Here is a 26,119-nt window from a genome sequence, read left to right as displayed (position 1 = left end):
AGAGGGTAGAGAGAGGTTAGGGGCGGGGCAAGCACAACCGCGGTCAAGAGGGCTCTACAGCGGTCAAGGAGTTTCTGTGCTCTAAGCACAAACAGTTCTGCTTTTAGCACAGTACAGTGTTTAACTTTCTCTTTCCTTTTCAAGGCCTCTGGAGTATACACATATCAGTTAGAGTGCACCGTCAATTCACGGGTGGATGGAGAGCTCTGCACTGAGAGGGCGAGAGAGAGAGTTAGCTAAAAGTGAAACTGAGAGTTTACATGGGGATGTGCTCTGCCATCAATCAGCTACGACACAAAGGCAAGCAATGCACTGCAGATTGCTGTTGTCCGAAAAGGTACTAAGAAATGGTCACCAGAGCTGGCATGGTCTGTGGTTGATAGGAAAGGGATACACAGCACAATGGGGGCAGGGCATTTGGGTTAAGGTTGTGCAGAAGGGCAAAGGAGTGATAAGGAGCAGAAACGGTTTTCTGAACCTAAAGTCTCAGTCGCCAACCTAATACAGACTTGTACGGATTTGCTTAAGACCTGAAGCAGGTAGAAAGCCAGCAATCAGCTGTTCCCTGTGTGTGTGTGTGTGTGTGTTGTGTGTGTGCTTTTTCCACACATGACACGTTAACTCACACTACACGTTTTAACCGGATACAAATGTTGTAGTCACACTGTGTTTGACAACTCACATTTTAAGACAGGCGAAAATCTGACATGCCACAAATACAATAGGATAGGAGCCAGGACCCTGATTGTTACACAACAAAATAGACAGGAATTTTGCCTGATTCAAGATTTTGTTGGATCTAACCGATTCAAGGCTAAAATCTGGTCAAAATTGCAATGCCTGCTTAGCATTAATGGAAACATAGAATTGCAGGACATGGCACACTCTGAACCTACACAGCCAGCAGCAACTGATCCTGCAACAGGCCCGTCATTGAAACACAATTAAGAAGGCATTAGGGTACCCGATTACTGTGCAATTAGGGCATAATTAGAATACTATTACTCCGCTAATACATTGGCCTTGGGGTAGGATTTAGCCAAGACTGAGCGGCCACACTGGCCCATAGGACCCATGCTGGAGTACCCTCAGCTGGGCATGTGCTGCAAGGGCACCATTAGGTTGGCATCAGAGTGGTATTAGTTTGGCAATAGTTTGATAATGGGATGTTACTGCATTGCCGTTCAGGGTGGCATGAGGGAGGCACAATAGAGATGTAGCATGTATGGCATTTTGAATGTGTTTCAACAGTGCTATTAGATGACAATGAGGATGCATTTTTCTGGAATCTCTATACAATATTAGGGTTTCAGTAAGTTCACCAGTAAGATCATCAGACCAACGCCATCAGACGGTCAGGCGGAGGTTGGTATTGTTCACGTACCTCAGCTAGGTCCTCGAAGCAGCTGCCCACCAGAGGGTGTGGACTGCCGTCCGCAGTCATCTCCACGGCATCCTCGATCAGCCCCAGCAGCTTGACCGTCAGCTCGTGGATATCCAAGATGTTGCTGAAGACCACCTCCACATCCTATAACACAGTGTGCCACAGAGAGCATACAGTTAAATTCCACGTAGAAGAATTCCTACTAACCCCTAATTCCACACCCAACACATAGCTCCATACAGATAACTTGTCTTTGTTGTATTGTTTTGTTGGTTTGTTATTGTGTTTCCCTGTCTTACTACTATGTAAAGCGACCTTGGGTTTGAGAAAGGCGCTATATAAAATAAACGTATTATTATTTATTATTAATAAAGATTCATGAGATTCATAATAAAATGCTATGTCCTCCAATCGTTCACATTATAAATGCTACCACTCACTGTCCTTAACACTGGACAAGCTTACTCGGATAGCAGGGAGAGAGTAGTTACTTGGCTGATTTGGCTCAATCTGGCCAGATCATTAGGCATCAGCACTTGTGCAAGAGAGAGGGAGAGGACATGGCCAAGAAGCTGATTTTTTTTTTTACCCATTGTGGAGAGTTAGCCTGGGCTTGGTGTCAATTTGGCACCAATGTTGCCATTATTGTGTGCATGTGGGGACCTAAGAGAGATTATTTAGCCCTCCAAAGATGACTTTGTGGTTTAAAAAAAGAATGCTCCCTGGCCTTTCTTTTCATGGCATTTAGAAGGACCTTCTCGAAAAAAAAAAATGCAATTTTATGAGAGTTTGCTGACGTTCATCAACCACTGAAATATGCTTGTGAAACTTAACAAGGTGCAACGGAATACTTATGTTACTTCCAGCTTCTGTTCAGAATCACAGTGATGGCCGTGGTAATGGCCAACATGACGGTCAGAGAAGGAATCTTCGCCATTTTAATTACATGCGAGTTGAAACTCAATATCATCACTCACAACTTACAGTGCAACCAGAAAGTTGACCCTTTCAAGTTTCCACTCATCTTAAAATGGATTAAAAAAAAAAATTCTCATCAATCTACATGCAATACTCCACAAAAAAAAAAGCAGGTGTTTGGAGTGTTTTGTAAATTTATAAAAATAAAAGACTGAAATATACCATTTACATACATATTCGGACCCTTTGTTATGACACTTGCAATAGAGCTCTGGTGCATCCTACTTCTGGAGGATCATCAATGCAGTACAAACATCAGTGCAGCACTGTACCAATCAGGCCTTTATGGTAGAGTGGCCAGATGGAAGCCATTTTTTGCCAGGAGTTTGCCAAAAAGCACCTGAACGACTCTCAGACCATGAGAAGTAAAATCATTTGATCTGATGAAACAAGATCTGATCTGAACTATTTGGCCACAATTCCCAACAGTGTGTGTGGAAGAAAGTAGGCACAGAGTTGCACTGAGGTTACGCTTCTTTACGTTTCTCTCATCTTCTCAAAGGAACTCTGGATCTCATTCATAGTGACCATTGGGTCCTTGGTTACCCGGTTTCAGTCTTTTATTTTTTATAAATTTACAAAACACTCAAAATACCTGTTTTTTTGTGGAGTGTTGGAGTATTGTGTGTAGATTGGTGAGAAAAAAAAATTGAATCCATTTTAAAGCTGCAGTTGGCAAGTTTGACAGATTGAGGGGACTTTGAATTTTGAATGTTTACAACTCTCATGCCCCTCTCCCACTACCACCGAGCACCCTCTCATCGAGTTCGTGCTCATCAGTGCGCACCAGACTGCACCAGACTGATTGACCGTCAGATCTCCCACAGCCCTGCTCTGATTGGACCAGAAGAACCGGGAGCTGTGGATTTTTGCAAAACAAATAACAGGCTCTAGGTGGAGGTAGAAGTGTGGGTTTTTTTCTAAAACCGGCTGATTTATGTTGTTCTGTTGGAGCATAGTGTCGGTTTCAGTGAAAATGATCAAAAAAATCTTGCCAACTGCAGCTTTAAGATGAGTCTGAAACATAACAAAATGCGGAAAACTTTAAAGGGTCTGAAAACTACCGGTTGCACTGTAGGTGTGAGAACAAGGCTGTGTTCCCATTAACACCCCATCTAGTGACTGGCTTGGCAGTTCCAACTAACACGGGTCATAGTAACTGGCCTAATGTTTTACTTACTGGAAAGGAGCCTGATGAAACGAAATGAAATGAAACGGCTCTCGTTAACCACACATACCTGAGCTGGGCTGTCAGAACGATGACAAATGTATGCATGCATGCTTTCACAAACAAAAAAGGAAGAGAAACTGAGAAATTACAGTCGTCAGTTCCAATAAAATGCAATTCGAAGAAAAGGGGCAGAGTCACGTCTCGACACAGACTTCCTATCATTCACTACACACAACCGATGCCTGGTTCTGCAAAAGAAGCCTAAAAAAATAAGCAAATGCTAGAACATCAGAACACAGAAAAGGTGCATTCTGATATCAGCACACTCCAGTGAAGAGTCAAGAGGAATACATGTTCTGAGTCTGTGTGCCCAACAATATCCATTTTCACGTTGATCCTATTTCACATATGCCCTCGAAATTTCACAACAGCGAATGCAGACCACAAACTAAAGTGAATAGATGTCATCTTTGATATAAAGACCACAATGGGTCAGCTATGGATAACTTGAATGTGATGTAACATTGCTAGATCCAAAGACATTCTGTTCCTCTTGTTTGGCGTTGGTTTTTGAATCCTCCAGACGCTTTCTTTCCGCGGTCCAATCAGAATTGTTCCCAGTGGCGGCTGCAGCTCTCTCTGTCTATTTGCAGCTTAATTATGAGTCTTGTGTTCTGGAATGGCCGAGGACTTACCCACCTTGCCAAAATTACACCAGCCAACAGCAAACCTCAAGTATGCAAAACCACACATACATACACACAGACACACACATATACCCATGGACAAACACAACACAAACGGGTCTCTGTCTGTCTGTCTGCCTCTCTCTCCTTCTCAATCTGTCTGTCTTTCCCTCTTTTACTAAAACAAACACACACACACACACACACACACACACACACACACACACACACACACACACACACACACACACACACACACACACACACACGCACACACACACACACACGCGCACACACGCACACAGTCGAGGGGGAGCACACTTAAACATGCACAAACAAACAAAGCAGTTTCTAACCATCCTCTATGAAGCCTAATGAAGCCAAGCCCAATGAGATCTGATGTCCATCTTAATGCAGTCTCCGTTAGTGCCCTGTGTAGATGTATGTAAAGCCCCAGCCTCCACAGGATTTTACCTGAGCGCTGAAGAGCTTGGTGTTGGTGAAGGCCTGCCGGAACACTTTGATGATAAGGTCGAGCTCGCGAAGGTACTGCCGCTCCTCTGCGATCTCCAGCCGTACCAGGTCGTCGTACGTGAGCTCCCCGGACGACGAAGGCTCCTCTGGACACAAGTAGGCCAGACCAAGGCCCTCATCCTGGTCAAACATGTCCATCAGCACCTGAGGAGATCAATAATCTGATTAGATGATCCCATGGGGGGATCCCCGTGTGATTTATACATGATGTGGTTGATACACAGGAAATTACTGTATAGGAAACTCAGTAAAGGTGTAAGAGGAAGTCTAAATATAACAAAAAAAAAAAAATATTTGGATATGACCAAAATGCAAACTTTCATGAACATCTACACACTCATCTGACGACACTTCAATGAACAATTTGGAAACAATACTACACAAATAGTACATGCTAGACCTACACCAAACAGCTCACACATACACATTTTTAAATAAAGCAAAACAAACTTGAACACATGAGCATTAACAAGCAAACAAACAAAACAACAGTTTACATACGATCATACATGTGTATACACATTGACTGACACAATCAGGCTGACACCTACCTTATCCGCACACATGGATACTTTGATGTCCTGCTGACTGATCTCATAGTGGCGGATATTGCCAACGTAGTTGCCAGCAAGCTTGAGGATGTCTGCTGAGATGTACTCCAGAACAGCCACGATGTACAGGGACACTTGGTAGTCGATCTTATAGCCCAGAACCTCCTGAGGAGAGAATGTAGATTTGAATACACTCAAGTAGGTACAAACGCACACAAACACAAAGTAAAAAAAAAAAAAACTAATTCTCTCCCTACTCACTCTAAAGCAGCTCTGTACAGGCACACATTATTACTACTTACTTACCAAGATACTAGCGTAGACATAAGTAACAAAGTTCTATGTAAACAGGCACACATTATTACTACTTACTTACCAAGATACTAGCGTAGACATAAGTAACAAAGTTCTATGTAAACAGGCACACACAAGATGTGATCATATAGGGTATATTCCTGCACAACAAACAAAGCATGTCCCCCCACCCCCACCCCAACCCACACACCTTCAGTAGAGGGTGAATTTTGTCCACTGGGAGCAGCAGAGGAATTCTCCTCTTACGTTTCTCAATCGCTGCCTGAGCGTCGGCCATCGCCCACTTATCAATGGGGTATGGGAAGGTCTTCTGAATGCGCTCCTACACACACACACACACACACACACACACACACACACACACACACACACACACACACACACACACACACACATTAACATAATGCTTTAAGAACATTAGTAGTGGTATCACTAAGAGCTGTACTGTTAATACAGTACTATGCAGTACTATGCTGCATTGGCATGAGGAGAACTTAATGCATCTGTGCAAGATGTAAGACTGCAAAAATAACAGCTGCAAATGAGTAGAAAGAATTATAGCAGCTGTTTATTGTTTATTGTTAAAAGGATCCCATTAGCTGTCACCAAAATGGGATGAGCTAGTCTTCCTGAAAAGAAAAGATCACTTACTGTAACAATGATAATTTAAAAGCAGTAAAACATTGTAGACATCATTATAAACATCAAAAATTATTCTAAATAAATTACAGTAGTTCATTCATTATTACATTCATAGAGTAAATATGTCCATTCCCTACTCACAAATTTAGATAATGTATTATCAGATGGTACTCAAAAGATACTTTGCTATTCATTTTACGCATATTCAGTGTGCAATTATTCCAGTGATTGATGGCACGATAAATAACTGCTCTCTTAAAGCATTTGATTTTGGGCGTGGTAACATCAGTTGGCCATCATCAGCTGACCTAGTCAAATGAGAACAAACCTGATCACATCTAACAATTTGGTCGTATAAGAAAACAGGTCGAGAAGAAAAGACCAGTGTTTCTGAAAAATGTAGTTGTGTTGAAATCCAGCCCATTCTCTACCATTAGCCATGAGAGTCGACAAAGTATTCCTGTAATTGTGAGTGGAGTCAGTGGACTATTCTCTCCATCAGTTTACTAAGAACTGGGAGAATAAGATGTAAGATGTAAGATAAAGATACGTTAAGGAACACGCCAACATTTTGGGGAAAATAGGTTATTTTCCGTCTCCCCAGAGTTAGCTAAGATGATACATATGTGTACCTATTTCAATGTAAATTGAGACACAGTGATTTTCTAAGCATGTACATACTTGGGATGTTCTCGTTCACTGCTACTTGGGATTTACAGAAGTAACAGATTGAGTTACTGCACACACAGAGACGAGAAGGGTATGCATCACAGTGTTTCCCAGAGAATTGAATTCCATTTGTGGTGGTTGGTTTGCAGACTTAACTTGAATGCAACAGCTTTTAACAAATTAGTGCAGCGTGGTTATGATGCTAACCAGATTTAAGCACAATTTAGTACAACCTGGAAAATCATTGTGTGGTGGTCAATGTTGATATTGTGGTGGGCTGCCACAAATAAGTCAATGTATGGGAAACACTGCATCGTCTTATCGAAACAGTGATGTGAAGCAGCAGTTCTGAGATCAGAGGCAGTGGCGTATCTGTGTCAGCATGATGCAAGAAGTAGCAGAGAAACTGGGGTGGACAGAGCAGGATCAAAGCAGTCCATTAGCCTAGCGGACAAGTGAAAGCCCCATCACAAAAGTCTCAGTTCCCACTGCGCTCTCAATGCCTCTGTTTAATACACTCTAGAACGTTGCGGCTACGTGGGCACTGTAGTGGGCGTGTAATGTCGTGATGTGTTATGTAAGGGACCATCTTATGACATGGATTCAGGTTAAAGCGGTATACCGTGTGTGTGTGTGTGTGTGTGTGAGTGAGTGAGTGAGTGAGTGAGAGGAGGAGAGGAGACTGACCTCCACATCTGCCACGGAGCGAGGCTGAGCCACACACAGCATGTTGAGAAGCTGCAGGATGAGCTCCTCGATGTGCTGCAGGGCATCCTCCTTGGCCGACAGGTTAGGGTGCACCTGAAGCTGCACCTGGGGGGGGGGGACACACCAGACAGGACATACTCAATTACGTTATTAGTTGGTGTGTGTTTGCATGTGTGAGAAAGAGAAAGAGAAAGAGAAGAGAGGGGGAGATGGACAGAAAGACAGGGTTTAAAAAAAAAAAAAAAAAACAGAAAAGTCAGAGCTATTCAAAAACCAATATAGATAACCTTAATATAGATTAAGACAGTTTATATCAAATTTTATCTGGAAAAGCCTGCCAACAATTCCCCCAACATGAAACCTAGGCTTGTACCTAAATGACAAGGCTTTACTAAGGCTAAAGCTCCCAACAGCATCTCACACACACGGCCCAGGAAGGCAAAGTGCCATATAGTGTAGTACAAAAAAATGCTGCAAAATGTGGATGGAAAAAAACTGCCAAAAAAAATAGACAACTGCATTCGAAGGAAACCCAGATGTGTACAAATTTAGTAACCCTTTATCACATCCTCATTTGGAGTTATTGAGAACTCTAGACAGCTAAGACTGTAAGATTGTGTAATGTGTCTGCCGTCTTTGAGCATATTTGACCATGAGGAGATAAGAAGCATGAACACACACACACTCACACTTAACAAGGTAAGGACACTAAACGCGTGGGAACTGATCATGTAAGGTGAACAGGTGCAGACGTACACACCTACGTGAAGCAAGATGTGGTTCACCGAAAGAAAAAGAAAAAACCCACGCCCACACACACACCTACGCAAACTGGGGTGTTTCCTCTCCAATGCTATTTTTACTGGCCGCCATTCTTGTTCCACACTCCATATCTGTGTACGTACGTGCATACGTGTGTGTGTGTGTGTGTCAAACAGGAGCAGAGGTGTGGTCTCTAAAGACAGGAGGGAGAAAGTCAGGCGTCTCCACACCCTCTTGTTCCTCGTCTGTCACAGTAGCTTCATTCGAAGTGGCTACAAAAGGCTAAAAGTGGCTTTGAAGGCTGGAATGTAGCAGGTTCTCTCTCTCTCTCCCTCCCTCCCTCCCTCTCTCTCGCTCTCTTCTCAGATGTAGATACAGTGAGGGCATTTATTAATGGCTGTGCTCAGCATTATCCACTATTAGCAGCTGTTAAGTGCCATCTGAACAGAACGCTTGTTGGGTGCCAGGCCAAAATACATGTTTTTTTTTTTTAAGAGTCTCACACACAGATATAAACGCGCGTGCGCACACACGCACACGCACACACACAGCCACAAACATACACATAATTCTAAATACGTACAGAGTTACAGAAAATCATACTGTATAAAAATGTTAATTTCTGTGTGTGCATGTGTGCCTGTGTTTGTGTATGGAGTAAACATATCTGCAGTGTATGTGGGTAGCCATGCAACTTGAGACCCACGTACACCATTTCCAACATCAGCAGAAGCCATATTTACAGAAACCTGTCTGTGTCAGCGTATGAGTTTGGGGACACGAAATGTGTGTGTGTGTGTGCGAAGGTGTGGGTTCACAATGCTCATGTACCTGCATAAGCACATGTATTAAGTGTGTGAATGTTTGATTACAGAAGCAGGGCAAACGGAGAATGAGGACCCTACTGCTTGCTGCACTATGATGCATTTCCTTGCTGCCGTCTCTGCAGTCGCAGTCGCAGAAACACACACACACACACACACACACACAGAAGCCGTACACGCATGCCCACACATTCCCCCCTCAGAGAAAAGCAGCGCGCCCACACACACACACACACACACACACACACACACTTCTCTGGGTGTTGGGTTTCATGGCTTCTCTCCATTAAGTGCAGAGAGCTGGTGCATAGGGAGTCCCAGTGCTCTCTCCATTTCTCCCTTCCTCTTCCCAGTGCTCTCTCCATTCCTCCCTTCCTCTTCCCAGTGCTCTCTCCATTCCTCCCTTCCTCTTCCCAGTGCTCTCTCCATTTCTCCCTTCCTCTTCCCAGTGCTCTCTCCATTTCTCCCTTCCTCTTCCCAGTGCTCTCTCCATTCCTCCCTTCCTCTTCCCAGTGCTCTCTCCATTCCTCCCTTCCTCTTCCCAGTGCTCTCTCCATTTCTCCCTTCCTCTTCCCAGTGCTCTCTCCATTTCTCCCTTCCTCTTCCCAGTGCTCTCTCCATTTCTCCCTTCCTCTTCCCATTGCTGGCTCCTGCTTCTACTCTCTTGGTCTATCCCTCTCCACCACATACACACACGTGCATGCCCCTGCGCGCACACACACACACACACACACACACAAATAAGCTACACACATGTGTGTACACCTACACACATCTATCTTCTACTTTCTCACTCTGGGGAGAGGGATCATAGTGGCAGCCTGAGAGATATTGATGTGGAGGACCAGAGAATGGGCTGAGAGAGAAGAGAGAAGAGGAGAGGAGAGGAGAGAGAGAGAGAGGTAGTCTGAAAAGGATGGAGAAAGACAAGACTAGATATAACACAAGAGAGGATATCAAAATCATTGGGGAATGGCACTTCAGAAAAATACACAGAAAAGGATAGATAGCAGGACCATAAAAATATTCAAAACCGGAAAAAACATGGAAATCCTTTCTCACAAAGGAGACCCATCACCAATCAAGAATAAGTACAGATCTGGGGTGAGATAAACACAGATTAGGCTAGTCCACACACACACTTCTACGGATTCTAACTAAGGTCTGTGTATGTGTGAGTCTGTGTGTGTGTGCGTGTGTGTGTGTGTGTGTGTGTGTGTGTGTGTGTGTGTGTGTGTGTATGCGTGTGTGTGTGTGTGTGTGTATGCGCGTGTGTGTGTGTGTGTGTGTGTGTATGCGCGTGTGTGTGTGTGTGTGTGTGTGTATGCGCGTGTGTGTGTGTGTGTGTATGCGCGTGTGTGTGTGTGTGTGTGTGTGTGTGTGTGTGTGTGTGTGTGTGTGTGTGTGTGTATGCGCGTGTGATGTCTGTCTGCATGTGAGAGAAAGCGGGTGCGTAAATGTGCATGTGTGTGTTTTTGTCTCAGGTTGCAGGTAATGTGACCACATGTGTGTATGATGTGTCATTCTGTGTGTCTCGGGGCATTACATCATCTGCCATTACAGAACAAGCATCTGGAGAGGTCATGTATGACACACACAACACACACCAATGTGACCTTCCTCAGCTCTACCGACAGACAAGAAGCTTGGAAAATCACAAGACCTAACTGGATGGACATCATTGTGATGGGGATTTTTTGTTGTTGTTGTTGCACCATGCACCAAACCCTGCCACACAGACACAGACACTCACACAGACACACACACCCCTGCTAGACTCCTCTCCCGGGTAAGGAGGAGGGCTGAAACCCAACCCTTGGCCTTTACTGCAGGCGTCAGAGAGTACAGCACTAGAGAATGCACAGTTATTATTAACAGCAGAGTGTGTGTGTGTGTCTGTGTGTGTATGTCTTTCAGAATGGGTACTGTATCTGTGTATGTGTGTTACAGAATACCATAGCAAGTACCACAAAGGTCAAGAGGAGCATAGAAACCTAGACACCCCTATTGCACTCTGGTTTGTCCATCTGTGTGTGTAGGCCAGCCGCCATGACAGCGTGAGAGCATAGCGGAATGATTGTGAAATTGTGTATGTATGTGTATATATTGACAATAAAGGTGTTGAATAAATAAATGTGATGAATAAATGTGTTACGATTAGGCTAAGGAAAGCTCCATATATTTAAACTCTCCAGGCAAACTTCCATGAGCACAGATACAGACATACTTGCACACACACACACACACACACACGGTTCCATGGCCTTAGGCTGCTACGCAACAGCTTACACACGGCTAACACCTGCTGACACACTCACACTTGGTTTACACCCAAAGGAATTCATTCATTCACATTTTGATAGACAGACACATGCATACTGATACACACACCTGCAATCAGTCATGGTTTACGTCTACACGGGTTCCCCCACCCACGGTCACAAACAACATTAATATGGGCCAAATAAAACAATCGCCTAAACCTAAATGTGTGAGCATATACACACACCCATACACACTTGACATAAGCATAACTCACCACAAAACAAAAGCAAAAATTGCAACTCAACACAGACAGAATGCACGAAAGTGTAACAATATAGCACTTGACTGTAGCAAGGTCCCATTCATGACTGATCCACTCACACAACTATCTATTGTGTTGTCCTAGTAACAACTAACTAAACAACACAGAGCAGATGTTAAGTGAACACTTTTACTACGCTGAGGGATCACAACAGATGAGGTGAAACAGATAAGTACACGACATGATGACAACCAACTGCTATGTTGTAAAACACAACAGACAATGGTCACATGGTCAACACAGGGGGCACACACGGGGGCACACACACACACACACACACACACAACCAACCCAGAACAGGTTGACCAGAGGACTAGGTAATGGAAGACACATGACAGATACACTAGGTTCCTTTAAAGCTAAGCCAACTTAAACCTCAAATGAATATGTGAAAGAGGTTATTGATCAGCTGTTTAACTGCAAGGGGCATCGGACACAATTGCTGTCCATCATCTCGATCAACATCCTTTCCCTTGAAAATCCAGACCGCATCGATGTCAGCAAAGTTAAAAGCCACATCCAGCAACTGAATCTCCCCTCTGGACTGTCACAGTCAAGTCCATATTTTATTTCCCCCCCTAAATAAGTCAACAAACTGTAGACACATGAGAGCAAAAAACAGTATGACATAAGGACATACATCAAAGCAGTGTCACAGACCACAGCAACAACCGACAGCAAACAGACAAGCTGTTGCCCGCTTCAACCTACAGGTGGTGATCTCTTCTATCGTTTACGGCTTGAGGCTTCCTAAGAAAGGCACGGGCAGATGAGACAGACAAGAAGTGCATCAGATGGGGTCCAGAATGGCCTTAATTGTGGCAATGGGGAAATTGCAGGTCACACCTGGTTCTCAGGTAAGCCGACTGAAGTGATTTGCGAGCCTGAGTTGAGCGTGATTTCGAACAGAATAGAGGGATTTAGGCTCTACATTTTAGATGAATAGAAACCAGCTCTAACACAGACACTCAATGGCCATGGCTACAACTGCAACTGGCTACCTTACAGAAGACATTCCGCACAGGATGACAGAATAACTTGCTGTCAAACGCCATCATATATCTGTTATCTGTAGTAGATCCGGTGGTTAGATGATCATGTCATGGTTGTACTTCTACTAATCAGTCTTGTGTGTTTTCGTACTATGTACTATATGTGTTGCAAGAAATACTGGATGCCTACATTGGCCCCCGGTATCAATAAAGTGTCTATCTATCTACAACATAAGAGGCATTTGGATGGATACAGAGAGAGAGAAAGAGCGAGAGAGAGAGAGAGAGAGAGAGAGAGAGAGAGAGAGAGAGAGAGAGAGAGAGAGAGAGAGAGAGAGAGAGAGAGAGAGAGAGAGAGAGAGAGAGAGAGGATGAGAAAGAGGGAGAGATGGAGAGAAGGAAAGAGACAGTGGCAGAGAGAGAGAGAGAGAGAGAGAGAGAGAGAGAGAGAGAGAGAGAGAGAGAGAGAGAGAGAGAGAGAGAGAGATGAGAAAGAGAGAAAGAGAGAGAGATGGAGAGAAGGAAAGAGAGAGAGAGAGGAGAGACAGTGGGGTCCAGAGGATGATCAAATAGTAGCGGGGTTGGCACTTGTGTGATGATGTCATCGCAGTCAGGGCTCTTAGCTCCTCCTGAATAAGAGATGAGCAGGGGCTTCTCTTGTTTGTTTGTGTGTGAGTGTGACAGACTGGAGCCAAACCTCTCCACAGACTGTTTACAGTGAGATATCTCACACATTTCACTTTTCACACTAAAAATGAACATAGTCCAAAATCCAAATAGCATAGGCACACATATGGCTAGGATATGTCTCTGCAAGGAAGTGTGTGTGTGTGTGTGTGTGTGTGTGTGTGTGTGTGTGTGTCAGACAGAGAGACAGCAAAAGAAAAGAGTAAAAAACAAAACAGACATTGGGAGAAGGGAACCAACAAGGAACACGCAGAAAAACAGAACGACAGAGAAAGACTTAAGGGAGTGAGGGACAGAGAGAACCAGATAGAGAAAGACAGAGAGAGAGAGAGAGACGCACAGACCTACATGGACAAAAGAGCAAAACGGAGCGAACGCAAGCACGAGAGCGACGGACCCCACAGGCCACAGAGTCTGAGGGCATAAAAATAAATGGAGATGGAGACATATGAAAGGGAAAGTAGCGGAGTCACAGAGGAGCCATTGTTAACTCAGCTGCACTGACTGTGCGTACGGGTCACAGGTTCGAGAGGAGGGGGGGGGGGGGGGGTGTATGACAGGGGAGAGAATGGAGGGAGAGAAAGATGGGGGAGAGAGAGAGAGAGAGAGAGAGAGAGAGATATATATGTGGTGCTGGTGGTGGTTGGGGGGGGTTGTTGTTGACACTTTCTGCTGTGACGTCAGTGTTTCTTGGAAGGAAAAAAAACCTCCAGCAGAAAAGCGCTGGCAGGAGTTTCGGTGCCAAACGCCTCACAATCACAGCTCATCCAGCAAGGCTGATGGAAAACAGGTTACGTTTCACCAGATTGCATCGTTCAGGACATTTGGTAGTGTCAATGACACACACACACACACACACACACACACACACACACTTCTGCTCTACCACACAAATAAGTATAAGTATATACACTTTTTTGATCCCGTGAGGGAAATTTGGTCTCTGCATTTAACCCAATCGGTGAATTAGTGAAACACAAACAGCACACAGTGAACACATAGTGAGGTGAAGCACACACTAATCCCCGCGCAGTGAGCTCTGCCTGCCTGCTCTGCTCTGCCTGCTCGGGGAGCAGTGAGGGGTTAGGTGCCTTGCTCAAGGGCACTTCAGCCATGCCTACTGGTCGGGGCTCGAACCGGCAACCCTCCGGTTACAAGTCCAGAGTGCTAACCAGTGGGCCACGGCTGCCCACCCAACCCATCAAATGGTTAGAGTAATACATAAACATGCTCTGAAGTGAGTGGCACCACACTGAAGATGTCAACTGAAACAGTGCCCATAAACAATGTCCATAGACAAGTCCTTTAAATGCTAGCTAACTACTTGATCACCAGTCATTTTAAGGTATACCTCACTCACCCTACTCTAGTCCTCCTGAGAAATTGATCGGAAGACACAAACTAAGGCCTCTGCTCTGCTTTCACGGCTGTGAAGTTGAAACTGTATTGGTTAGCAGGGATGCTGTTGCCACAAGTTCATACATGGCAATCTCTCGAAGTTTCATCATCTGTAAACAGCAGCACATTTGTAATATATTCTGTTTAACATGCAGTACCGGCAGACAATCCTACCCTACCGGTCATGCACTGGTTTCACTGGAATAGGCACTGCACTGGAACATAAAACTGAGTAGTAGGACCTTGCTTGTTCAGTGATCCCTTGTCAAGCATACAAAATGTACTCAAGGACTCATGATAGGGATGATGTGCAAATGAGCATTTCACACTTGACCCTCCTCATGTCTGTGTGTACGTGTTTTGCAGTTGACTGGAGAATCCCCTTTGCTTCTGTGATGATGTCATGGGACAAAGCTTTGTATTTTCATCCAACTTCCTCAAATGAGTAAAGATAAGACACAGACACACAATGGAGCCAAGTCAACAAAGACAGAACCACACAAAAACATACACCCCCTTTCGTCCATGCACCATCATTCTGGGTCTCATTAAGATCATGATAAGAAACCTTTCTCTTAGGTTACTCAAACAAACTGCTGCCTCGAACATATGGCCTGTCAGTGTCCATCACCGGCCCAAAATGAACTCACGCCCGGGGTATCCACAAAACATAATGAGCGGTGCAATGCCCATCGACAAATAATATTAACAACATTACAATATTTCTTTCTGAGGATAACCCCATTACAATAGTGTATTAATAACGATTTATTGGTTAAAGCTTCTTTAAAACACACTTGTTCAAGTCAACACCAAAATCTCTTGAATAATTACTTTCATTTCACTAAGACGCTCCTAACTTTACCCACAAATTACCATATGACAAAATCAAAGTTTCTGGTAATAGCAATTGCGGTGTCTGAATACACACATTTCGTGTGTGCTGTTAGACTTATTAAATGCAACCTTAACTTAAAAATACTATTACTCTTTAACATTTTAAGTTACCTTGCGGAGCGCCTGCACGAAGAGGCCTCGCCATTTGTGACTGTTCTCCTCGCTGGAAAAGTCGTAGATCTGTTGGGGCTGCATGCCTGCTGCGGCTCGTCGTGATGCCGTGATCCCGGTTGATCTGTCCGCATCGGCCCCAAAGTCCTAGTGGGTGGGTCGGTCCAGGCACAGCGAAAGTAAACTTAGCTAGCTAACTAAGAGGACTAGTTAAGACACTGAGCCAAAACGCAGCACATCAATTAACTGGACGGTAGCAGAATTAACTGCGCCTTTATGCCATCTGTCGAACGACTGAGAACAACATAAAACTTTTAAGCTCATCTGAGCGCGTCTGGTTTATCAAAGTTATGCTAACTTATTAGCTAACTCGCTACTACACTTTTGAAACCGAGCTCCGAGCTAGCTTTTCAGGCTATCGCTAGTGTTTCTCGCTACTGTATCGTTAGCTACTAGCCAGTTGACAGGCTTTTTTCACCCGCGACAAACAGTGGCTAACATTAGCGAGCTAAGAAGCTAACTCATAGCAATCTGGAAAGGCAAAAATATTTGTTTATTTTGCACGAGTTGTCAGTGGCTCTGATCTAAAGCACCGGATTAAAATGCATCTAATTCGGTGGGAGTTGTATTTCGCAGATCTGCTTTTGAGCCAACTGCTTAGAAGCACATCTGTATGCGCTGGCTGTATCTTTGGCCTTGATGCACAGGGATCCGTGTTGTGGCACAAGAAGATCCTTCATTCAATTCCTGAGGAAGAGTTTCTTTACTTCTGTTTATGAAGGAAATTGTCATCTTTTCCGTGTCTGTCGACAGTACTCTTCATGAAGAAAAACTCCTCGAAAGATCATTCGAAGTAAAATCCCTTGAAAACGTTTCGGGGGTGAATAGAAGAACGCTGGCGTTGTTGTTTTTGTTACTGGTAGCGTTAGTGGAAGTCCCGATTCAACTCTCCCGTTCAGCGTCCGTGTCCATGTTTGAAATAATCTCGGCTCCTCACTTGCTCTCTTTGCGTTCCTGCGTCGGCTCACTTTCCGCATCTGCGTAACGCAAAAGGGAGGGAGGGTTCGCCTGTTGGCCTCCTGGCTGATGGAGTGTGAATAGCAAAGTCGAAAGTCATCCTCAGCGTTTGCATGCAGTTACACCAGCCTTTTAAATTAAGCGCACCCACGAGCTACGTGTCGCTTTGACGGATCGCTCAGGGTCACCACAGAATAACGTAAACATTGCATTCGGAGGCATTTTGCTGTCTTAGAAGACGCGCATGTTTTGATGGTACTTAAATTGAAATGCATAGTAAACTAATAACTGTTAAGAGAGAATAAACATAAAATGACTTTTTTGTAATAGTAGCAGGCAGGTGTATCATAGTCTTACAGTATACATGGACCTAACATGCCTTTCTAGAACAAAATATATGTTTTATAAACCATTGATATGTTTCATATGCAGTCATAAGATTATTATTGCCATTTTCCCCCAGCGATTTTTCGTTGTATATGCACGAGATGTTGTCTCCACTTGTCATTATTAGCTCATTTACAATTAAACAATATCGCCACCCAGTGGAAATATCTCACATCTTCACGGGGCTAACTTCAAGGACAAGTGTTGCATGCAGAGATAAACAAAAACATTTTTTTTTTGACGCAGCCCATTTCAAAATAGCATTTGAAGAGCCTTAAATGTTTACATATTTTAATATAGGCTTGAAAATAATATAACTTACCACATTATTTTTCAAATAAAGACTATTCATGATGTCCTAAAGTATGACAAGCATGATAAACTTTTGTGTGTATATCTTTTTGTTAACAACACTCACATTTAAAAATGTCTAGTTATTAAAAAAAACCCTACATAGCCCAGCTATCAGTATAGAGAAATGTGTGTGCACCAGTTTGATGTCACTAAAGGTTCATCTGCTTCAAAACTGTGTTTAAACATTGCTCCCAAGGTGCCCGTGCCCCCCTGAAAATATGCCAGGCCCCCATATGTCATCATTTTTTTTAAGTTTTTTTTTTTTTTAAAGCTATTTCAATTCACTGATCCAGCTGTACATCCCCAGTTGGTCACTCTGGTCCTCTGATGAGCGTCTGTGTTGCTTTGGACAAACGTGTCCGCTACCAGAACCATGGCCATACCATCTCAAGGCCCCCCTTGCAGCTACCTGACACCCCCTTGTAGGCCCTAGTCCCCATGTTGACAACCACTGGTATAGAACACAATTGATATTTTATTTTATTTGTTGTTGAGCATTAAAAACAAATCAAATAAACACAAAATCAAATCTATTATCTTCTTCATCCATGCATATTTAAATTGCAGTCAGAATACAGAATAAATATGTATGTGGGCTATTTTTGTAATTTAACACATTAAACCCATTATGCTGATTGTTGGCAGTATTTGACATTGTTATGACGAGAGATTATGGAAATTATGACAATTTGTTAACAAATATGAGATCCTATCAGAATACCTCTCAATTACCATTGCCATACCATGACAAAAACTTAAAAAACTTTTTGTTTATTATTTATTTTTTTCTAGAATTTCACTGTAATAATAATAATAATAATAATAATAATTAAAAAATAGTTTTATATAGCACCTTTCTAGATACTCAAGGTTGCTTCACATAACACGTTACATAAGAACAGATCTTCAAACACTTTTGGTGAAAAATCAAAATATTTCCCACTTCCTATACATTCCTCTTATGTGTGTTCCACTTCCCTTATAGTGGTCATTGTTGTAAAGATGTGTGGGCTCGTGGAACCACATGAGCTGCATGGTTTTACATATCAGTACAAAGTGATGATAGATTACATTTTGATTTACAAAGATCAATTAAGATCATTTTAGTTCTGTTACAGCACATTTTTTGTTGATACAGTTGATTAAGATAACAGGCAAGAAAATGATGAACAGCTGTTGATTTATGAAGTTAAATTATGCAGCTTAGTTTAAATGCAGAACATCAGTGCCATGGAGAATGAAAAACTAAACACATCCAGAGAGGTAGAACCTCTACTCAGTACAATACAGCAGTGTGTTGTTTGAGATGAGTGAGCTCTGTAAACCCTTTTGAATCTGTCAAACTGAAACAAAATCTGAAACTTGCAGAAGTACCTTTGTGTTTGTAGAAAGCATGAAAAAAAGTAAAAATATTGCAACTCATGTTGAAAAGAACTCATCTGTAGGCACGTCACGCATGAAAGACAATTTACTCAACAGCATGGCTTGGTTCCCAATTAATCGACAGAGTCAATTAAGTTCTGGGGTTACATTTGCCAAGCCTCGGCAGCATCCGGCATGGTTGTCTGTCAAAGCCCAGACAGACACAGCAGAACCCAATCCCAATCATGATAGGGACGATCCTCTTCTTGTTCTCCCATTCACTCTGGCCTTTCAAGAGAGCTGATCCATGTAAACACCGTATAGACGGACCTGAAGTAGGCTACATAGGATGTCGGCTGGCTCCCATCCAGAGGTCGGTGAGATCAGCACTGCAGAGGCACGGCGGAAACCAACCCGATGGTAAAGACAACTGTAATGTGAGTGTAATGGGATTGGGCCACAGGTGAAAGGAATATGGAAGGCAGCGATGCGGGGCCTGGCCTATAGGGTGACATGGTATGGAAAAGGAGAGAGTGACGACTAAGTTGAGGTCAGGTGTCAGTGGAGAAGTGGGCTAGTGGAAAGCTGGGACGGGGCCCACTATGCAAATGGGACAACGGGGCCTGCCTGACATAATCCAGTAGTGTCACACTGCACGGTGATTGGGCGATATGCTGTAGAAGCACATTGTTCGTGCCCTCTGTCAGTGTCTGGGCGCACCTGTGTGTTGTGTGAGTGTGTGTGTGTGTATGCACTTTTGGGTATTTCTTGTGTGTGTGTGTGTCAGAGGGTAAAACGTTTCTCGGCCTCGTCGGCGACCATTTCGGCAATAGCAAGCGAGGAGGTGGCGGCGGGTGAGGGGGCGTTGCGTACGTGCAGCACCCGACTGCCAATTTCCCCCGTGCCCCCGTCAAACACAAAGTCATCCACCAGGTTCCCATCCTTGTCTAGAGCCTGTGCCCGCACTCCAGATGGACCTCTGAGACACACACAGACAGACAGACAGACAGACAGACAGAGACACATACACACAATTTAACACAAACAAAAATGATGACACCATTGGAATGAATCACAATATACATCACAATAAAGAAGACACTACAAATCACAATGTTAAGATATTACACTATACTTGACAGTATCGACATAACAGTGACCTGACACAGTCATGAATGTCATAAACAAGTCATAAACATTTATGACGTAACGCTTCTGTTATTAAGTGACATTCGGTTTTTGTCATAACAAGTTAGGGTTAGGGTTAGAGTGAGTTAGGGTTAGGGTAAGGATTAGGGTTAGAGGTTAGGGTTCATGTGTCATGACAGTGTCATGTCATTCTTATGTCGATACTGTCAAGTAAAGTGTTACCGATGTTTCTTATTATTAATTTTAACATTTGACATCTCAAAAGTATCCAATAAGTAGCTAATACAATCACAACAGAATTCTAAATAATGAGTTATTATAGCCTATATAGATGAGGGGTTAATGATGACAGTAGGAGATCATGGCTTATGAGCCTTACCTGACTACATCACTTAGAGAGAGCTCAGGTATAAACTTCTGCAGGATTTTCACCTGTGCCCCTATGAACACGCCCCTGAACATTTCACCCAAACCATAGGTTATGTTCTTCATCACCAGCTTCTGCAAACCTCTACAGATGCCAATGAAGGAGACAGGATGGTTCAACAGGTTATGTTTGCAACATTAACCTAAAAATGTAGTTTGCTTATGAGAAAATGTACATTTAAAAATCAGGTAATGGCTCTCTGCAAAACAAACAAAGAAGAGATATAGCTCATTTGAATTAATTAAAAACTTGTGACTGAAGTACTCCATAATCAACCCAACCCAAAATGTGCTCATGGTCACAGACATCTTCTCTGGTACCTAAAGGATAGTGCATCTGTGAGGTCCCTAACATTGAGGTCGTATAGCTGGTAGCCTTCACGTTTGAAAGCCAGGACGGCATTGGGACCCAGCCACACACTGCCGTCCATACGGGGGGTGAAGTGAACTCCCAGGAATGGGAAACGAGGATCTGGCACCTGTCAACATGCATCAGTTCAAAAAGGCAGGTTGCACGCATTATTATCAATGTTTTTGACTCTAATTACAGGATGTAGGATTTAGAATGTAGGATTTCTTTCTTTGAGTCTATGCATTAGTAATAAAAATGTGGGGTTACACTTATGTAAAAGAGAACCTGTTTTGTTTTGGTGCTGCAACTTTTTGCTTGGAAATGATTTTTCATTCACAACCTATAAATTAACAACTTCTTCCAAAAAGTCTAAAAGAGCTAAGAGCTTCCCAGTCTAGAGGAACATCATAAAATGATAAATGACCAAACTGACAAAGGAAAACAATATCTTCAAAACAGCATTTTATGAGATACTCTATGCCAGTGGTTCTTAACTGGTCTTGCTTTGGGACCCGCATGTGAAGTGCTTGTAAGTCTACTTGTTTGGAACATGTTGAATGTTGTTTGGAACATTATGAAGTCTTCAACTCCTGATGTCACCTTTCAGAGTACTTGACAGGTTAGTCTTTGACAGGGGTGCTTTGTTTCCATGTGGCATTTTCTCTCATGTGCCAGCAATTCAGTGAACACCGCACACTGGGGTTTCTGTCCCATTTTGCCTCAATTTAAATGAATCCGTATCCTTCTCCAAATATTCAGGGTCATAGCCCACTTGCGTTTACCGCTAAAATGATGTCTAACATGACCGGTCACATAAATATTGGCTATGTCCATGGAAATGACTGACATACAAATAAAGTCTATCAAAATTCAGGTTCAATATTAGATCTGATAAGGTAACATTTTAAATGGGCAATTTAGTTTTTTTTAACCACAAGCTCCGCGACCCACCCAGAATAGTTCCGCGACCCACTTTTTGGGTCCCGACCAACCAGTTAAGAAACACTGCTCTACGCAATGGTACTGCCTATTATCTTCTAGTATATGTATATAATCAGTGAAAATAACTAAGGGAACATAGTGCTGTCTTCCAGCAGATAGAGTTATGTAAAAGGTTTTTAGGCTCACCGGGTAGATGTTTCCCCGCACAAGGTAGCGTTTCTCTGGCTTGAGCACCAGGTAGTCCCCCCTGAAGGGCACAATACGGGGCTCAGGACTACAACCTGAGATCTGGGACAGTCGGTCAGAGTACAGACCCCCACAAGTCAACACATAACGACAATGCACCTCATCACCCTAGAAACACACACACACACACACACACACACACACACACACACACACACACACACACAAAAACAAACACAATGATTCACAAGAAAATCATGAAGAAAACCTCTCACGCTCAATCTCTCAAATGACTGACCTTGGAGCTTCTAATAGAAATGGGGTATTTAAGACCTATAAAAGAAAGACATACAAATAATGTAATAACTGTATAATCCAAGGTCATTTAGCTCTAAAGTGTGTGAGCGTGTGCACAAATGCGAAAGTGCCTTCACCTTCTGAGATCCTGGCAGGACTCTCCCTCACCACAGTGATGTCAGATGCCTCAAACTCAGTTGTCACGGTTCCCCCTGCCTCTTTAAAATCCTGCCCATACCTGAGGGCAACTTTCCGCCAGTCCACTATGCCAGTGTAGGGTGAGTCCAGAGCCATTAAACCCTAAAGCACATGGACACAATGGTCAGAATTCTTCAGGTCATGCTTCAATCTACAGTATTATAAATTACTGTATTCAGGTCATCTGTCAATTGAAATGCAAGTGAAATTCAAGAATTGAATTGGAATTTAAGAGCCAGTTTCAATTCAATTCTGGAATTTTGCACAAGCCTGCCGTGCATGAGTCGATGAGTCATTATGTTGTTACAGCAAAGTGTTTGCACGATATCTCTCAAGCAAAGGATCTTCATTAAACCTGGCATACTTAATCACTTTAAGAGATTGATGAACTGATTAGGTATTTAAGGTCATAAATTCAAAGGTCAAGATTGTATGGGGGATCATGAATGAATTATTGCTCAAACACACTGTTTGCTGCTTCTCCTTCATATCTATATAGTTCCACAGCAGAAACATTACAGAGCATGATTAGATGCTCAAGGTCAAAGGTCAAAGGTCAAATCATACCCAGGGCATCCAAGGTTACAGGACGTTGAGATATACCAATACATGCTTTCTTAAGGTTGTGAAACAATGAGCGGTCTCATCTCTGTCAGTACATAAACATACATAAACTATATGAGCATGCACAACTGTGCATGCATGCAAGCACGCACGGGCACGCGCACACACACGCACACACACACTCACCCTGCAGAACGGCTCTCTCTCTCTGATGCCTTTGGCGTCGACAACGGTCAAGTCTCGGACATTGTTCTTCATGCCTCGCTCATACAAAGCCTTCAGACGGGGAATCTCCTCACGCTCTGTAGCTACAATCAACTGCACACAAATTAAAACTGGGCATCAAATCAAAGAGTATAGAAGTAACAAGATTACAAGTTACTTCTATACTCTTTGATCAAATTAAAGATACGTAGCACTATATCGCAATGCACCGAGCACAAAACCAAAAGTAAAAAAAGGATCACACATTGGGGATAAATCTGTAAGCTAATGGCGTTGGAGGCTAACGTGCAAAAAGACTGGAGCTCATGGGTGCGACTGTCACTAGCTACACATCTCTTTAGACATCAAGGAGTGAGCCCTCTGTACCCTATGGAATTCCATTCGATACAACTTTGTATATGATGTCTTACAGTATACACAGACACCTTGCCTGTTTTCCCACGTTCAGCTCACCTTCCCACACCTCTTGTAGGGGATGTTCTTCTTCTCGCAGTACTCATAGGCCAGCGTGGCCCCCTTCACACACAGTCTTGCTTTCAGAGAGCCTGGCGTGTAGTAGATGCCGCTGTGGATTACTCCGCTGTTGTGACCACTCTGGTGCATCGCTGGAGACAGGGGCGAGAAGAAAAACATGGAATTGGAACTGTTCCAACAACTGTGATTATTAACATGCCTAAGCAAAGTTAGGCAGTTCACCTCTTGTGCTCCTGTAGACACACACCCAAACACACAGACACAGACACAGACACACACTCATTCTCACAGTATACTGTGTGCATGGACATGCACACAAACATGTACACCAAGCAATGCTGTAGAAGAGCTTGAGAGGACCCAATCACTGTCTCAGTTACTAAAAGCATAAGCATGATATAGGCCTACACACACAATGTGTCAAATCCATATTAAAAACATGTACACAAACTGACTTACAGAGCTCCTTCTCCTTCTCCAGCAGAGCAAAGCTTAATGTTGGGTGTCTAAGGATCAGCTCCCGTGCCGAGGCCAAACCCACGATGCCTCCACCAACCACCACCACATCGTATGAGCTGCAAAGCAAGGCCGCAATCATAATATACTTTGAAGTGGACACCCCCCCCCCCCCAATATTAAAAAAAAGCTCACAATCAAAATATAAACATACTGTATATTAACATAAAATGCAAAACAAACTTTTATTTGTTAACAGTTGGCAGGAGTCATAGTTGATAACAACTGACAGTTGAAATGTCTAAACAGTTAAATAGTTGAGTAGTTTAAATAGTTAAATTATTTAATAGTGAATTATTGTAGTGAGGACATTTATTTTGAAAGTTGTGGGCAGAGGAAATAGGAACAGAATCTGTAGTCTTAAGAGAGCCAGATTGTATGCTTAAAGCCTGAGACAGAGTATATAGTTTAAAAGTTGAATTTAGATAGTGTAATGGATGTTGATAGACAGAAAGTTGAATGGATGTTGATAGGCAGATTGTTTAATGGATGTTGGTGGATAGTTTAATGGGTGGATGAGTGAATGGTTTGAAGAGGATGAATGGATAGAAAGTTGGATGGAATGTGCCTTATATCCTTGTAGAATGGAGAGACACAGAGAGTTGGCCTAGTTAAGCAGAAAGCAGTTGATACAGGTGCAATCAGTTTAACTGACCCTTTGATGGGTCCTAGTTGAGCAGCTGGAAGTTGATACAGGTGCAAATCAAGTTAATTAGCCCATTGTGATGTCATCAACCCATGTTAAGTCTATGGGGAAAAATAAGCTTGTTTTTTATTAATATCTCAAAAAGTATAAAGTTTACAAAAGTGAAAAATACATTCCTCAAGTGTCCTTTTCAAGACCTACGTTACAAAGTTTGAACGAAGTTTCTACGTTAAACGGTTGAAGCTGAATTAGACACAGAAATTTGGTGGGAAGAAGAACAAGAAGAAGAAGACGACGACGACGACTTCGGATAACAGAACAGTGCATTTTCATGCACTGTAAAAAGTGACAGCTTGGTCATTATTTCTCTCCGCCCTTCCTCTCCTGTAGCATTTGATTTGACACTTCTGGTTAGACTTAAACTGCATTTTGTTGTATCTGCCTTGTACTCTTATGACACTTTTTAACTAGATAAGTCAGGTTTTGCTTCTTTATTCGGCCCAGGCCAGCTTCTATCCCTGCCCAACTGGCATTATAATGATTCCATTCCAGCACTGAAGCACTCAGCCTTGCTGCCATTTACTTCACAGCCAGTGAACAAGTTAAACTTTGACACTGCTGTAAAGTCTAACTATTGAACTTGGCTTCGCAAACAGTTGTCCTATTGCCCAAACAACCGACACCATGGCTTATGTGCTGTGCGAGATACTCAAGCAGACTCTCTCAACTCGAAGCCTAACTACAGAGAGATCAAGGCCACCTTGACTCACAGCGACTCTTCCATTAAGTTAAGATTGCTAAAACCCCAAAGGATGCTACAACACGCTACAAAGCAACAGTGATTTGTCACTCACCCAATGTGTTGGTGTCTTACAGCGAGCTCAACGAACTTTGGCTGTCTGGCCAGTAAGACAGTCCCAGCCGAGACACTTGACAGCACTCGTATCATTTTTCCAGAATACAATGGGATAATGCTATATGTCTTAAAATCATCATGTAAATAAATCGCACCTAATATACCACTTTATAGGAGACATTTGCGCCTCTCCTTAACTGACCCTCAAGTAAGATAGGCAGCTAAACGATTAGCTAACACAGTCGATTAAACCTTGTTACGTCATATAAACG

At 43.1% G+C, this 26,119-nt stretch overlaps 2 protein-coding genes across 2 annotated transcripts in view; both read right to left on the bottom strand.

Annotated features, from left to right (window-relative positions):
* sos2 (son of sevenless homolog 2 (Drosophila)) overlaps window positions 1–17,047 on the bottom strand; it is a 29,322-nt gene extending 12,275 nt beyond the window's left edge. The window contains 6 exon segments of the mRNA XM_042071899.1: window positions 1,385–1,528; window positions 4,694–4,897; window positions 5,305–5,469; window positions 5,810–5,941; window positions 7,618–7,743; window positions 15,897–17,047. Of these exon segments, the coding sequence (XP_041927833.1) occupies window positions 1,385–1,528; window positions 4,694–4,897; window positions 5,305–5,469; window positions 5,810–5,941; window positions 7,618–7,743; window positions 15,897–15,980 (855 nt within the window). The 5' untranslated portion in view covers window positions 15,981–17,047.
* Window positions 17,048–18,111: 1,064 nt separating this feature from the next.
* On the bottom strand, window positions 18,112–26,097 carry l2hgdh (L-2-hydroxyglutarate dehydrogenase). The gene is made up of 10 exons (XM_042073207.1): window positions 25,846–26,097; window positions 24,289–24,404; window positions 23,809–23,960; window positions 23,317–23,448; window positions 22,506–22,668; window positions 22,370–22,404; window positions 22,072–22,239; window positions 20,913–21,070; window positions 20,545–20,676; window positions 18,112–19,995 (listed from the first exon to the last, which is right to left on the bottom strand). The coding sequence occupies exons 1-10, from the start codon at window positions 25,938–25,940 to the stop codon at window positions 19,800–19,802; spliced, it is 1,347 nt and encodes a 448-aa protein (XP_041929141.1). The 5' UTR covers window positions 25,941–26,097; the 3' UTR covers window positions 18,112–19,799.
* Window positions 26,098–26,119: the final 22 nt, after the last annotated feature.

This window comes from Alosa sapidissima, chromosome 19 (genome assembly GCF_018492685.1).
Source record: "Alosa sapidissima isolate fAloSap1 chromosome 19, fAloSap1.pri, whole genome shotgun sequence".
NCBI classification, from domain to species: Eukaryota; Metazoa; Chordata; class Actinopteri; order Clupeiformes; family Clupeidae; genus Alosa; species Alosa sapidissima.
Note: the sequence above shows the minus strand (reverse complement) of the source record. Positions and strands in the feature narration are given on the sequence as shown.

Excerpts from the sequence above, each read along its gene's own strand:
- l2hgdh (XM_042073207.1), bottom strand. The coding sequence starts at position 25,940 with ATGATACGAGTGCTGTCAAGTGTCTCGGCTGGGACTGTCTTACTGGCC. Across the intron at positions 22,405-22,505 it reads TCCTGCCAGGATCTCAGAAG|GTCTTAAATACCCCATTTCT; the intron begins GTGAAGGCACTT and ends TTTCTTTTATAG. Across the intron at positions 21,071-22,071 it reads TGCGGGGAAACATCTACCCG|GTGCCAGATCCTCGTTTCCC; the intron begins GTGAGCCTAAAA and ends GCATGTTGACAG.